Genomic DNA, 16,100 nt, shown 5'->3' with positions numbered 1-16,100 from the left:
CGGTAAGCAGTCAGCCATAGTTCAGTAAGGATCGCGCAAAAGACAACACTCACCACTCGATCTATAAATGCTTTCACCTCATTGCACTTAGTGGTCCAAAGTGCCCCTCGGATTTTATCAACGCGGCCAGAACCCCGGAGCTCAGCAAAGACAAGCATACTGCGTCCCTGCCTGGAAGTTTCAGGCAATGCTGAAGAAAATAATAATTCGCGCCCCTGCTGCAGCCGCTTACGCTGCGAGCTCATAGAGGGGGGGGGGGGGGGGAGGGGGGGGAGGGGAATGGTTGATACCGTAGAGGCCAACTTTGCAGAGGCATTGCATAATAGTTTTGCATGGTGCATTACTTTCATCATAACAAATCACCACACATCGACCTCCTCCGTATTTGTCCTATAGGGAGCTTGCATGAAGCGATGCATGCTGGGTAATCCGCCATCATGATGTCGTTGCCAGCAGACGTACGGCGGGAAGCGTAGCCAGGCTGTATGGAGCGAGTGCCTTGTCGTTTTCGGCGGTCCACTGAGCAAACACGCGGCTTTTCATGCACTGCCCTTACGTGCGTGCAAGATATCAGTGAGGAACGTACGCGTCGACGCTGTGCCCGAAAAATCTGGCGCGCTATGAAGAAATGTAAAGCGGTCCGGCGCGGACGACTGACATGCACTATGCGTCTGGACCTGTGGCCGCCCGTCGAAATCGCCGACATTCATGACTTCCAGTTCCGGCGAGTAGTTTGATACTTTTCCGGATTGGCGTCGATCTCCGTGTGAATTAGCCCGTGCGAGCCATTCGCGTCGGCGTCGCCAAAGAGATCGTTTGCCATCTCGCACTCATGCAGACGTATTCTTGGAATTGTGAAGAACCCGTAGTTGGCCTGTCCGATCGCGCCAGCATCGTCTGCACTACGCGACCATGTAAACGAGGCTATAGTGTGGCAGTGACGTGCTGCGTCGCCTGCTGCCAACGACATCATCATGGCGGATTACCCAGCATGCATCGCTTCATGCAAGCTCCCTATATTCCTTGTTCCCAGTAGCACAGGCAGACCAAGCAGGACGTCCCATCCCACATTTTCTGGCCTTTCAGTAATTCGGATCCTTGTCCAGGAGAGCGTGTACGTGTCATGCGGTGTTTACTCACAGGCCTTCTTCCTTTGCTCGTCGTCGGTCATGCCGGACGCTACGGCCATTTCAGGGTGAAATAGGGTGCCGTACACGATGAGCGGTATGTTGATTCTTGAGAGTTCCTTGACGAGGCTCTCCACCATGTTGCCGAGGTCAGTCCCTCTGTCGGGGAACAATTTTCCTACGGGATCTGCAGTGCAAGAGAAGGCGCCAAATACTTAACATGGCACCCAACCTCCATGCCTGCTGTGCATGTAGCAGACGAACGCCTCCGCTAGCATGCTTTCCTCGCGCAGCGCATTCAGATCGCTGTTTGGACATCGCGAGCACGGGAGTCTTGGCCAGCCGTGGCCGCGCCCGGCCGACAGCAGTAGGATACAACGCTGCAAATAGACGTCATTGGGGGGAGAGGGGGAGGGGGGGGGGGGGCTGCGCTGCGCTGCGTAGCGCTACTAGAGCCGAAGTCGAGGAACGGATCCAACGAACAACGCCGTAGGTATCGAATCGCAGATTATGAACGATCAGTTGCAGCAGCGCTACCGTGAAATCGGAGGGTCGGAATTTGGAGCCGATATATATATATATATATATATATATATATATATATATATATATATATATACCTATATATATATATAGGTATATGAAGGAAAGAAGCCAACAGTCGGCGAGGCCAAGGAAAGCGTTGGGGATGGTACTTTGTCTTTTTTTTTTTAATGTTTACTTGGATAATCACAGAAATTAGTAATGTAATCTGTTTAGGGGAAAGATAATTAAACACAAAAGAAAAAACAACGTGCCGATGGTGGGAACCGCACCCACGACCTCCGAATATCGCGTCCGGTGCTCTTCCAACTGAGCTACATCGGCCGCTGTCCCCCCTGCTACTTGCTTGGGTATTTAAGTTGTCTGTATACAAACCTTGAGAGTGTTCACCAGCGCCACCCTCAACCATAGCGGCGGACGTGGGACGTCCTTTGTTACCGCCAGCGTCACGTAGAACGTGATCAAGAGCGAGGGCGAAAGCTGTGCTAGAACCCTCTTACGCTACCTATGGCTTCAAGACTGCCAGAACCGAGACCCCCGTAAGCTACAAGCAGATAAATTAAGGGGAAATGAGGGTGCTCGTTATAATACATGAAGGAAAGAAGCCAACAGTCGGCGAGGCCAAGGAAAGCGTTGGGGATGGTACTTTATGTCTTTTTTTTTAATGTTTACTTGGATAATATACACACACACAGATATATATATATATATATATATATATATATATATATATATATATATATATATATATATATATATATATATATATATATATATATATATACTCGGTAGTCCGTGCTTCAACCTGTCGTGTCCTGTCTTTCGTGTTGGCATCTGTAAACATGCAGTGCACGTACTACGGTGCAGTGACCGAGTTAAATTGGCAGGTTGCCGAACTAGGCGGCAAGCTTGCGTTATCGCCCTGACGCAAGCATATATTCCAGCATGTGTGCAAGTACAGTTGAATCCCGCCACAACGAATACCGCCACAACGAAATTTCCGCGACAACGAATAATTTTTTATTCCCCGCGAGTATCCTATAAGAATTAATGGCCTAAATTTCTCTGCACAACGAACCATTTTTGCAGAGCGTTTCCGCTTCAACGAAATTTTCGCGTTCAAAATCGAACCGAAACTAGTTTTATTGGCGAGAAGTCCAAGTCAAATCCAAAGCCACTATAAGCATGAAATCACGTGATTGCAGTTCCGCCATTTTGGCTTTGTGTCGTGGTCGCGTTGTTCACTCGCTGCCTTTCTCTTCGACAACGAGTTTTCATCCGCAGGACACGATGGCAACGCAAGTGAAAAAACGCAAAACTCTTTCCCTTGAGCAAAAAGCTCAAATAATCGCCCAAGCAGAAAGCGGAAGGAAGAAAGCGGCAATTGCTGAAGACTTCGGAATTCCTGCAAGTTCGCTGTCAACGATTCTAGGCAATAAGGACAGCGTGAGAATGGCACTTGCTTCAGGCACATCCTCGAAGCACAAAAAGGTGACGCGGCCCCTCCATGAAGAGTTGGACAAAGCAGTGCATGCGTGGTTTGTGGAAGCACGAGCCAGCAACGTCCCCCTGGCCGGAAGCATCGTCCAGCAGAAAGCCTTGAACTATGCATGCCTACTTGGCACTGATGATTTTAAAGCCAGCATTGGCTGGCTAAACCGTTTCAAGGCCCGCCATAACATCGTTGGAAAAGTGTTGTGCGGCGAGTCAATGTCAGCAGACGTGGACGGAGCAGCTGCTTGGAAGGCGAGTAACATGGCCGGAATTTTAAGCAACTTCGCGCCTGCAGACATTTACAACGCCGACGAGACCGGGCTATTCTACGAGATGTTGCCGGCTAGGACGCTCGACTTCAAGGGGCAGCGCTGTCACGGCGGCAAACACAGCAAAAAACGCATCACAGTGCTGCTTTGCACAAACATGGATGGCTCGGACAAGCGTCCGCCGTTAGTCATAGGCAAAAGTGCCAAGCCGCGCTGTTTTAAGGGAACTCGTAGCCTACCTGTGCAGTACAAGGCGAACAACAAGTCATGGATGACCCGCGCTATTTTCACCGAGTGGATGATGGCATTCGACCGCGACATGAAGCGGCAGGGCCGTAAAGTTTGCTTGCTTTTGGACAATTGTTCAGCGCATCACTCCGACGAAGTCAAGCTCACTAACACGGAGCTGAGGTTTTTCCCTCCCAATTGCACGTCTGTCTTACAGCCTCTCGATCAGGGCGTGATTCTTAGCCTGAAGCGCGCTTACCGCGGGAGGTTAATTCAGCGGCTGCTTTTTAACACTGAAACCGGCCGAGACACGAAGGTGGACTTGTACGTGGCACTGCAGATTATGTCTGCTGCCTGGAGCACACTGGGGCGCTCAGTAATTGTGAACTGTTTCAGGCACGCCGGATTTGCCGAAGGTCGACCCGTACACTCTGCTGGCCTAACACCAGGCGTTACAGACGACGACGAAGAGGCGTCACCGGCTCCGGGGATCGCGGCCGCCTGGAAAACGCTGGGAGAAATAGGAACCGTGCCGCCTAATCTCGAGCTCGACGAATACATCGGCGCTGACGCTTGTGTTGTTGTTCACGAAGATGTGAGTGATGAGCAGATCATAAAAGCTGCCCGGAATGATAAGGACTCTTCCGATGAAGAAGACGACGACGTACAGGAAGCGCCGGCTGCGGCAACCGCCGTACAGGTGATGGACGCTTTTGATGTCATCAGGAATTTCGTTGCTGTCCGAGACGACGATGTTGCAATGGGTTTGCTGACCGAGTGCGAAAATCGCGTGACGGCGTTGCTCGCCGTGAAGCGTAAGCAAACCAAGCTTACAGATTTTTGGCATTAAACGCCTTTGCTGCTGCTTGGGCAATTCTTTCTGCGTTTCACGTCAAATTTTTGCGATAACGAAGTTCCGCGAGAACGAATTTTTTTTCGTGCACCGTGAATTTCGTTATAGCGGGATTCAACTGTATAACAAACAAACAAACAAAAAAGTAATCGCCATGGTGGCTACGACACCATCGGGAATCAAAGCGCATGCCCCAAGGACTTATTTCAAGGCCCAAAAGAGTACGAGGTCACATATTTCATACGTATAGCTTTTGGGAAAGTTTAATTGGTGCTCCTCTTGCGCTTATTCTGGATGAAACTCGTCCAAAATGTTCACAGGTAACGAGGTTAAATCTGAAACGCCATGCTTAGATCCCATATGCAGAAGAGGTGAGGAGGAGGAGGAGGGAATTTTTTTATTGTGTTTGTCCCTTTCTTCCTGAGTGGAGCCGGAGCCCTCTGTGCAAAGCCACATATGCCGCCGCCACCCTGCAGGCTCGATAGAGCAGCTGTCGCTGGTCTTGCGGATTGATGCTGGTGAGAGCGCGGTTCTCAATCCAGACTCCCGTTCGCTATTGCTATCTCCTCTACCTCTAATTCTAAATGTCTGGTCTTGCTTTCTTCCCATGCAAAAACATTACGAAAAACACAACCGAGAGTCGCATCTGCCTCTCAAAAGCACTTCAATGAAACGGTTTGAAAACTGTTACGCCAGGATTATATTGCAGGCATTACCGTAATGGGTAACCGCTATTTCCATATAGGGATAGTTCTTCCGTACGCGTACTTAAACTTAGTACCAGTAATTGTTTTATGGACTAGCTGTTACAGCCCAAAATGCACGATAGAAAGTGACTGCCTCCCAGAGTCTTGTTGGCTCATTTGGCCTGTCGCTACAGTAGAAACTCTAACCGTACCAGTTGCGCTGCCATCGGTGATAGAATATTGTTCATGGTTACTCCGAACACAAATTGAGTTGCAAAGCCACACGAGTAGCTGACGCTATGGCTGATGGGCAGCGTATTCACTAGCCTCGGAATGTTTGTGAAGATGCACTTATTTCCGTTTATCCAGCGCTGGTTATCTACTGACGACAGGGCTGAACTGCTGGGTATATGTAAATCACGCTCGGTTCTGCGTATACCCTACTGGCTATGACCTCGACGAGGTAGCACTGCCGGCTTCGCGTGCAGAACGGCGGGGGCACTTGATCAGACCATTATTATCAACTTTCGTGTCTGGCTTGGACATCCATGACGCGGTAACCGCATGAGGCGACAACCCCTAGCGATCCGTCGCGCGACGCCGCCGCCAACGCCTGTCGTTGTCGCTGGTGCATACCGCACGGAGCGACGGGGCTCAGCGACAGAGGCACGCTTTCAGCGTTGCTCTGTTACCGCCGCCTCGTCATTCGCTCAAGGGGAATGCAATCACGCTATATCCCATTTCTAGCACTAAACAGCATGAAGTAACGATAAAACACTGATGAAATTTATTGTAACGCATTGCATTAGGGTCACAGCGCAGCGGTGCACTACTACACTGCGATGCTGACTTGCATTGCAAGCAGTGACCTAATTATCCTGCTCCTTCTCAAATGGTTCTCAATGCTCGATGCTAACTGTGGATTTCACCAGGTTCGACTAAGTAGGTACTCGGAAGAGTTGACGACATTCATAACGCCTTTTGGTAGATACTGTTTTACCAGGCTTCCATTCGGAATCACTTCCGCTCCGGAATATTTCCAGAAAAGAATGTCGGAAATTGTTTGCGACCTTCCCGGTGTTGTCAACCTCGGATGATATCTTGGTTTTCGGCGACAGCAAAAAAGGCCATGACAAAAAACTATCAGCTGTAATGAGACGTCTGCAGGATGCACATGTAACTTTGAACAAACAAAAATGCATGTTTGGTGTAAAAGAGGTATGCTTTCTGGGTCATATTCTGAGCGAAAGGGGCACAGCCGGACCCGGAGAAGGTGGAAGCAGTAAAACGTCTAAAGCCGCCTAAGAACGTGGCTGAACTGAGAAGTCTGCTAGGCATGTTCAACCACTTGGGCCGCTTCTTGCTTAATCTGACTCAGACTACCGCACCACTGCGCTCTTTTGTGTAAAGAAAATGAATGGCTTTGGGAGTGCGATCAAGAAAATGCTTTCCAAAAGCTAAAAGCGCTCATAGGCTCTACCCACTGCACGGCAATGTATGATCCCAAAATAAAAACGATTCTTTCAGCGGATGCATCCTCGTACGGCTTGGGAGCTGTCCTTTTCCAAACGCAAAAGGACGAGCAATGACGACGCCTATGCGTCTCGTTCGCTCACCAAAGCCGAGCAGCGCTACTCTCAGATCGAAAAAGAAGGCATTAACGTGCGCTGCCGAGAGGTTTGATGAGTACATACGCGGCATTGAAGTGACTTTTGAAACTGATCACAAGACTTTGGTTTCGTTGCTGGGAAAGGTTGCAAAAGATGTGATGCCACCGATAGTGTATACGTTTTCGGCTGCGCTTGATGCGCTATCAGTAGTGCCGGGCAAAGCGCTAATCACCGCTGACGAGTCACGAGCTCCAGTGTTCTCGAAACATGACGGCAATTGCTTCTCTATCTGAAGTAAAGTCATATTCTAAAGCTTGTCTAATGGACTTAGAGACAGGGAACGACCTGCTTGCAAGAATGAGAGAATGTCAAGCAAATGACGAAGTTTGTAAAGCGCTACGGAAACTGTATAAAGATGGGTGGCCGAGAAAACAAAACGTTCCCTGCTTTCTTGCACCGTACTGGCAAGATAGAGCGCTTATTACAGTTGTTGCTTCTCGTGCCTCACTCACTAAGAGAGGAAGTGCTCCGGAAGCTGCATGAAGGTCACCAAGGCATTTCGCGATGCCGAGAAATGGCTAAGAGTTCAGTGTGATGGCCTGGACTAAGTGCTCAGTTAGCACAGGTGGTTAAAAAATTACAAGGGCTCAACGCTGCTGAACCAAATATTGAGCGAAAGCGTTAGCTGCAGGTGACCGAGCGTTCTTCTTCTTCTCTTTTTCTTCTTCCTCAGCTCACATATAAAGATTGAACGTGCCTTAGTGGCCTATAGGGGTAACGTGAATGTCAGGGTCTATAGCAGGCTGATTCTGACATCGCCATCCTATGTGAAACGAGAGACCCAAGTTGGAAGCTCCTGCCAGCCCGTATGCCACGTGGGGTGTGACGTCACAGCGTCACGTGGGTAAGGCGTAACTGCGGCCGGATCACGCGAAGGCTTGAAAGTGCAAGTAGTATTGCTTTCGCAATAAAATTGCAAAATATGGGCTCAACATGAAGCGAACGCTACAGAACTAATGATCGCTTCTGAAACACCTTGTTTTCCGTGGGACAAGGTTGGGGTCGACTTGTGTGTGATTGAGAAACACCCATACCTGGTGGTTGTCGATTACCTGTCGCGATACCCTGAAGTAGCATTCCTGTGGTCAACTAAAGCCACAGCTGTGATTGTACGGCTGAAAAGCATTTTTGCGCGTCATGCTATCCCCTGGCGTGTTGTCACGGATAATGGCCCACCGTTCGCATGCGCAGAGTTTGAGAATTTTGCAAATATGTATGGCTTCCGACATGTCACTGTAGGTACGAGACATCCTCAAGACAACGGAGAGATCGAAAGGGTGGTACAGACAAATGAGCACCCTGTGCAAATATCCGAAGACCCAATGACTCTTTTAGCCTACAGAGCAACGCCAGGAATACTTGGACTTAGTCCAGCTGAAGTGGGCAGACGCCTCCGGACACGAGTGCTCATGCTGTCGCACGCAACTCCGAAGCTCTGGACAAACGTATAAGGACAAAAGACCGCTCTAAACGAGAACAACAGACGCGGTATTTTAACTAACGCCACAGAGCTAAAGCTCTACCGCAGTTGAAACCTGGCAATCTAGTATAGTCACTGACCTTAATGTAAAGACTAAATTCGTGAGGCTAGCACCAAATCCAAGATCATACCTAGCGGAGGATGGGATCATAATCCGGCGAAATCGGAGAAATCTCAATCGCTTGCCTAGTTAGGACCTCGGCTTGTACGATTTTACCGTCAGCGAATATGAATCTGATCCCGCCGAGTCGGTTTCTCGTAGCGAGAGCTCTTCCGCAGAGGTTGCAGGAGAGAACGCGGAAACGCAGATGCCTCGGAGTCAGACCGTGACAAGGTCAGGAAGAATAATGAGGAAACCAACAAGGTTTGGCATCAATGAGGAGAAGTGAATTTTTCTTTTATTAAGTGGTCAACAGTGTGTGCCGCGAAATGCTTGCGCTGCTTTGTCGCCATAGATGCTGGAAAAGGGGGGATGTGCTGGGAGCCTCTCCATGCGTGCTGCGTACACCAGCCAGCAGGAGTCACGTGTGTTTACTGTGCGTCTCATGTACCCGAGCGGCGCCGCGAACACTACAACGTTAATAATAATAATAATAATAATAATAATAATAATAATAATAATAATAATAATAATAATAATAATAATAATAATAATAATAATAATAATAATAATAATAATAATAATAATAATGATGATAATAATAATAATAATAATAATAATAATAATCAATCAATCAATCAATCTTTATTTAATGTGCGCAGGAACAACCATGTGGTCTTTGTGCTGCAGCACAAAAAAAAAATGAAAAAGCACAAACATGTTTACACACACAGAGAGAACACAAAAAAAAGAAATAAATAATACATGAAATGAAACTGAGACGAAAAGTATCACGGAAATTAAGCAAACAATGAGTATCATCACTTATATACACAGTGAGAGAATTTTTTAGCACACCAGGAAATAAAGAAAAAAAAAAAAGAACGGTAGGTAGAAGAGAAAAAAAAAAAAAAAAACAGATGACTGACATTGATTATAGTAATATAGAAATATACATAAAATAAACAACCATTCCAGGCGCAACAAGTGCATGGTACTTAAAACACAGGCTAGAAATACAGAATAATACAATAAAGAAGTAAAATTGAACAAGGGACAGTAAGATTCGAATATAAAGTTTAAAGTTGAAATATAAGCAAGAAACGGATAAAAAGTAGTTCAAGATACAGACAGCATTGAACAGGAGAAAAAGCAAAAAGTGAAGTAAATACAATTTAAGGCTAGAAAGTGGGAGTTATATGTGATAAAGTACTATTTAGAATACAACGCTACGAACATCCAATGTAAATGAACAGAGCGAGTTTTGGAAGATGTCAAGGTGAGGACAAAAAGAGTTAAATAACCACTGCATCCTGTCCAGAGGGGAGTGGGAATGAAGAGGAGAAACCTGAAATGGTCTGAATTCCCTCATGCTCTTTCGCGGAACGCGCAGTAGGATGTACTCTAAGAGCTGAGGGCACATAATGTGGCCATGAAGGAGTTTGTACAGAAATATGATATCAAGTCTGATACGACGGCAGTGAAGGGAAGGAAGATTCAGTTGGGCGCTCCTGGTGGAGCGAGAGGGGGAAGTTGCGAAAGGAAAGCGATAATGAAATATCCGTAAAAATTTTTTTTGTACTCTGTCAACCTTGTCCAAGTTCGATTTGCAAGTGCCATTCCAAACAACCGACGCATACTCCAAGACCGGGAGGCATATGGACAGGTACAGTATAATAATAATAATAATAAGTTCACAAGAATTAAGGGACTGGCGCAGTATCAGTCACGCTTGTTTCTGTGGACACCTGAGCCGCGCCGTAAGGGAAAGGATGAAGATGGGAGTGATAGTGGAAAGAGAGAAAGAAGAGCTGTAGCGGAGGGCTATCGAGTAATTTCGACCACCCGGGTATCTTTAACGTGCGCTGACACCGTACAGCACACGGACGCCTCTTCGTTTCGCCTCCATTGAAACGCAACCGCCGGCGGTCGGGATCGAACCCGGGTACTCAAGCACAGTGGTCAGGCGTCTTACCACTGCACCACCGCGGTGGGGAACGCGTTGCCCATTATGTGAAAACGTGTCGTGAGTGTCAGCGACGCAAGACGCCATCGATCAGACCAACTGGGCTACTGAACCTGATAGGACCATGCCCTTTCAGCAAATTGGGATGGATTTCGTTGGACCCTTTTCAACCTCATCTGCAGGCAACAAGTGGATCATCGTGGCCACTGACTACCTTACCCGCTACGCCGAAGCGAAAGCACTGCCTCATGGCACCGCGGCAGAAGTCGCCAAGTTCTTTGTCGAACGCATTCTCCTGCGACACGGCGCCCCCGAAGTGCTGATCACGGATAGGGAAACATTTACGGCGGAGCTCACGCAAGCCATCCTGACCGACAGTCATACAAGCCGCCACCGACGTACTACTGCGTACCATCCCCTGACTAATGGACTTAGGAGCGCCTCAACAAAACGATTGCGGACATGATTGCTATGTACGTCGACGCCGAACACAAGACCTGGGACGCCATCCTGCCGCACGTGATCTTCGCGTATAACATGACCGTCCAGGAGACAATCAAAGTGACCTTGTTCAAACTTGTGTACGGCAGGGAGCTCACGACAACGCTCGACGCAATGTTGCCGCACGTAACCGACTAGGAGAACCTGGACATCGCCGCTATACCTTCAGCGTGCAGAGGAAGCCCGACGACTCGCCCGACTGCGCATGAAAGACCAGCAACAAACCGACTCCCGACGATACAACTTGCGAAGACGCGACGCAGTCTACAGGCCGGGAGACTAAGTGTGGGGTTGGACGTGGATACGTCGCCGCGGACTGAGTGAAAAGCTCTTGCAGCAGTATACTTCGGCCCGTACAGAGTTCTTCGGCGCATCATATATACAGCTTGACTATGTGGCTAGCCCCGACGGCGCGACTACATCCCAATGGCGCCAGGCTCGGCCAGAAACTGTACATGTTGGTACGTCTAAAATCGTTGCGCGCGTTAAGCTATGTTTACCTTTCTCTGTTTATGCTGGAACATCGAAGCGATCTTTTTTTCTTCTTTTTTTGAGGGAGGAGTAATGCCGTGAACCAATCGAATGTATTTTTTTTTTAACAGACACCGACATGCGACCTTATCATTGTGATTGTGGCACACGTTCGGTTGTATTCTTTGTTCATGCCTGTTGTCGCCAGACGAGGCTTTATCATTTCTTTTGTTGCAGAAGATGCTTACAGATGTATCTCGAAATATTCCAGCCACGCGCGTGTGCTTCTACAATTTTCCAGGGTATTTTCCGTTCGCAGTTTTATCTAGATCTTTCTTTGCCGCCTTTAAATTGAGCGCTGATAAGTGAACTGGCATTCTTAGTTCGACGATAGACGAGCTCATTTGCTGTTATTGCCGCCGCCGATTCGCTTGATTCTTTTGCGGGCGCAAGTCAGCCCAATAGTATCATTCAAGTGCAACACCAGTGTCTTCGTTTATGGCTCCGGACTTGTCACCACTACGTGATAATGTGTAAATCTTTCGTGCACGATTCGACGAGTGAAACACGGGCACAATTCTGGTAACGCCGGTGCCGGCACGGCCGCAGCTGCGTTAATGAAAGGCCCACTGAGGACGAATGCGTTCATTTTGGTTAGCTGTGAAAACAATGGTGGAAATCTCTTCTACGGCTCTTTATGGTCACGTTTATGTTTGTCCGGCAGAGAAGGGCGCGATTGTTGCTGAGGAAATGGTGTTTAAAAGTATCCGCGCCGTGCGATTCAAGCTCCTCAACGTCTATACATAGAAGAGGACTCCGTGTTCACTCTTTTGTAACGAATAGCGGTGTAGACTTGTTTCCGTGATCCTCGATAAAAAAAAAAAAAAAAAAAAAAAAAAAAAAAAAAAAAAAAAAAAAAAAAAAAAATTCGATGCACCGCATACTAATTGCGAATTCGTCCTGTGGTGGTGACACCTGTATTTAATTTATTTAGTCCTTTGTAGCTTATAAAGGCCGCGTTATCATGGAAAACGGTCTCCGCGTAATTAGAACTTGGTAATCCTTCGATACAGACCAACTTTGTCTTGAGTGCCTCTGTTACACATGCATGCCGTGAAAAGAACGACCACTTAAACAGCCGAAAGTGGAGCTTTAAGAGCTGTGATGAATAAAAATCTCCAATCAACGATTGGAGAAATATAGGCAACTACGTTTGCATGGCCGGACTACCGTTGCAGAAATTTTGGCGCAAAATCTAGGCATGGTAGCAGTTCTGTCTGCTTTTGATAACAGAAATGGAACGAACTGAGCAGCTCCAAGCGCATTGCTTGCCGGAAGCTGGCAATAATTTTGTTCATTAATTGCGTTTGGGCCGCTACAAGAAGACAACCGTAGCGTAGCCAAATGAAATCCCAGTGAAAGCTGTTATCGATTTGGTTTAGATACATAGTCTCGCATTATGCCGTAGTAATCGCCCTCAAGTAGTGCATTACTCCGCCCTCGTCACCTCCTCCTCCGTCCACGGTTGCCACCGTGTGGATTCTTTCCCTTGCAGCCACCTTACGGTTGCGCCATGATGACGCTGACGTCATAGGAGGTGATCGCCTCCTATCCTATCTCTTCACTCCACTTTCCTTCTCCCTCACTTCCCTAAACGTGAAGAGAGGGATTTCTCTCTCTTCTCTATGGCTAAGTGCACGTCTTTTTTTTTTTTTTAAATCATTTGGTTCCGAGCTTCAGGTAATAGACCTCGTGAGTATATACAGTATATGCTGCGCCACATTACAGGGAGCTTCATTAAACCAAGCCTCGCCGCAGTGGCTCAGTGGTTAGGGCGCTAGGTCTACTGAGCCTAAGGACCCGGATTCGATCCTGGCTGCGGTGGCCGCTTTTCGATGGAAGCAGAATGCCTGACGCCCGTGTACCGTGCGATGTCAGCGCACGTTAAAGAACCCCACGTAGTCGAAGTTACGCAGAGCCCTCTTCTACGTCGTCCCTCAGACTCCTGAGTTGCTTTGGAAAGACGGTTATAGCTGTGCTAGCTCAGTGTATCGTCTTAGCAATTTCAGTGGTTCTTACAGTCTGTCTGGGCTTGCTCTTTGAGGTCGCACGCCGCCATGTAGCGCTGCCGGTCTAAACGTGTGACAGGCTGCATTTATGTGGCAGAAAATGACGCGCTCGTGTTGGCGTTTTCATGTGTGGAACAGGCGCCGCGGTGCATCTACCTCTGAAGAATCCATCAAAGAAATTTCTAAAGCTTCTATCAAGGCTTGCACGAATGTAGCTCAGCTAAGAGAAAATACGTCCAGCAGTTCTCCTTAGGTGGAGGAACACGTTACCTGCAGAAGGGCATATCTGGTCGATATAGAGCATCATCTGATCAACGTCCGTGAAGACATAGTCGCCATGCTTGAGCACCGGCAACTCTCCCAGCGGACTCATGTCCAGGAACCAGGGCTCCATCTGCTCTCCGTGCGGAACGTCCATAATTCGAGGCATGAAGCTGATTCCTCTTGTGTACAGGACCAACAACATCTGCATAAGTATGCAGAGCAAGTGAAATCCACAGGCGCTAGGCAAAACCGTGTATATTGTTGCTTTTTCTAAGCAATCTTCACAAATTTGCTCGGGTTGCGCACAGGCCGTATATCGATGAAGCTGGGTTCAGAATTGGGTTGCTGTTTCAACAAGACTGCGCTGGTGATCATCACAAAGCTTGCAAGGTGCTGCTAAAAATAAAAAAGAAACCTGAAAGTATGTATATTTTAAGGTAGTGTGTATACCCCACTGTGCCAATGCAGCCGCGCATGCTTTAAATAACTCCGTATCTGCAGTGCGACGAGTAAGTACATCAGCAGAGGCAGGACAACTTGCTGCTTCCGTTTGTGACGCGGTGATTAATGTCTCGATGCAGGACATTCGGACAGAACGCCGCAGAAGGTGGTAAAGAATACTACAGAACGCCGCTAACTAGGTACGTTGAGCAACCCCGTCGATTAACTCGAACAGTTCGCGGTAATCTTAGCCTTTCTGGAAAGAACCTAGAGCGTAGTAGTCGCGTGCGCATCGTCGGGTAGCACGATTTGGGCGCTCTGTACCAAGATGAATGCTTACCTTTCTAGAGCCAATGGTGTTGGGGTAGTAGAAGAGGATGATCTGGTCATTGGTGTACGGCATGGCGGCCGGTGGCCGCGGCGGCCTGCTCTCCCAGGGCCTTAGCGATGCGGGGCGGCCAGCCCGCGGTGGCCCACCTTCCTCGTTGTCCTCATCTTCGGGCCATCGGGTCCACCGGGGCAACAGGGCACTCAGCCAGGTGGGCCCCTCCCCCGCTGCCCTGTGCCCCATCGCGAGCCTGCGCGAGCACTCGCGGTCGCTCGCGCATGCAGTTGCCCGAGTGGCTTAGTTTGCTTTCGCAAGGCTGCACGGCTAGCTGGATTTACCCTCACGTGTTGTCAATGTACGGTGGTTGCGCGTAAATACGTGCATCAACCAAAGCTGAACACGTCAATGTGTTTTCGCTTGCTATGTGACACAGGTCTGAACATTAGCGGTTTGGTGGAAATTGAATGTGCGGTACGTATGAGATATTGCGGAGCCGTAGCGAAAAAACAGCCTATGTCCCGTGTGTCATAAAAAAAAAAGAAAGAAAGGAAGAGGCATAGGACAAGCGGCGACGGTGACTTTATTTGCAAGGTCGCCGTCGCCGCTTTCAAATACAATGTTTTCCAATCCAGTTGACAATAACAAGAACAACATTGGGGCATATGTTCAAATGCAAGGTATAAAGCTGAACATGTTCATAATCCTGCACGAGGATCTACGTTTTTGAAGTTGCTTTTGTGTATTCATCTGGAATGAGACCGAGAAATTGCCTGAGCATGCTTTATTGCCACCCGCAGTAATGGTGTTATTGACGAAGACAAAGTTGAGAGAGGATGATGAATATTGACAGAGGACAGCAAGGCCGCACTGGCGATTGTCATGAAGCTTGCAAGGTGATCATAGAAGAAAGAAAAAGCATGAACGTTTGTTGGTATTGACGAGCTTGATTCACAATGCTTATAGGTTGTTTTAATTTTTGTAACGACGGTGGGCGGAGTTCACAACGTTGGAGTGCCTGTTGATCAGTCAGAGGGGCAGGTTTACTCAGGTTCTCTCAGCCTTGCTTTGGCTACGACACACGCAACTCTATCTTAACCTTTAACTGTGCATTTATTTTGTGCATAACTTGCATCTAGCAAGGCAAGCAGTAACAGTAGTCCAAGCATTCTATACCGCCCATACGTTTCGTAGAAACGAAAGTGAGTCCTGTAGCAGCAGCCTATGAAGAATGAAGTCGACGTGCAAATGGCTATATTCCGTCGAAAAACGCACCCCTCGGTTACCACCTCACTACAGTGCTTGACTGCTCAGTTGCGAAAGAACAGCTCGAAATAAATGAGGACACCGGAATACACGCAAACGCAGGACGGGCGCTGTGTTCTGGAAGCTAACCGCGCCGACTTCGTCAATTCTTTGCAGCACAGCATTCAACAGACCTCCGCGAGGGATAGAATAGAAAAGGTCCTCAACGTCGAGCGAGAAAGCCGTAGCAGCTCCTTGGAGTTCTTCTGCAATACACCCGCGTTGCCGTTTTCTGAACCTGGAGCTTCCTGGATGAAGTTCAGCCAAACCTCGCTCCGGTTTTAGAGCGACACCGTCCTTGGTGCTTG

General features: G+C 48.2%; 1 protein-coding gene across 1 annotated transcript in view; it reads right to left on the bottom strand.

The window, feature by feature from the left end:
- The window catches only part of Gdap1 (ganglioside induced differentiation associated protein 1), a 35,823-nt gene extending 21,258 nt beyond the window's left edge, over positions 1–14,565 (bottom strand). The window contains exons 1-3 of the mRNA XM_084589180.1: positions 14,503–14,565; positions 13,728–13,923; positions 1,141–1,314 (exon numbers count right to left, since the gene is read on the bottom strand). Of these exons, the coding sequence (XP_084445306.1) occupies positions 1,141–1,314; positions 13,728–13,923; positions 14,503–14,565 (433 nt within the window). The remainder of the gene's footprint in view (positions 1–1,140; positions 1,315–13,727; positions 13,924–14,502) is intronic.
- Positions 14,566–16,100: the final 1,535 nt, after the last annotated feature.

Source organism: Amblyomma maculatum, chromosome 1 (assembly GCF_055883805.1).
Source record: "Amblyomma maculatum isolate TAMU_Amacu chromosome 1, ASM5588380v1, whole genome shotgun sequence".
Taxonomy (NCBI): domain Eukaryota; kingdom Metazoa; phylum Arthropoda; class Arachnida; order Ixodida; family Ixodidae; genus Amblyomma; species Amblyomma maculatum.
The sequence above is the reverse complement of the archived record's forward strand: the minus strand, read 5'-3'. Positions and strand labels throughout refer to the sequence as shown.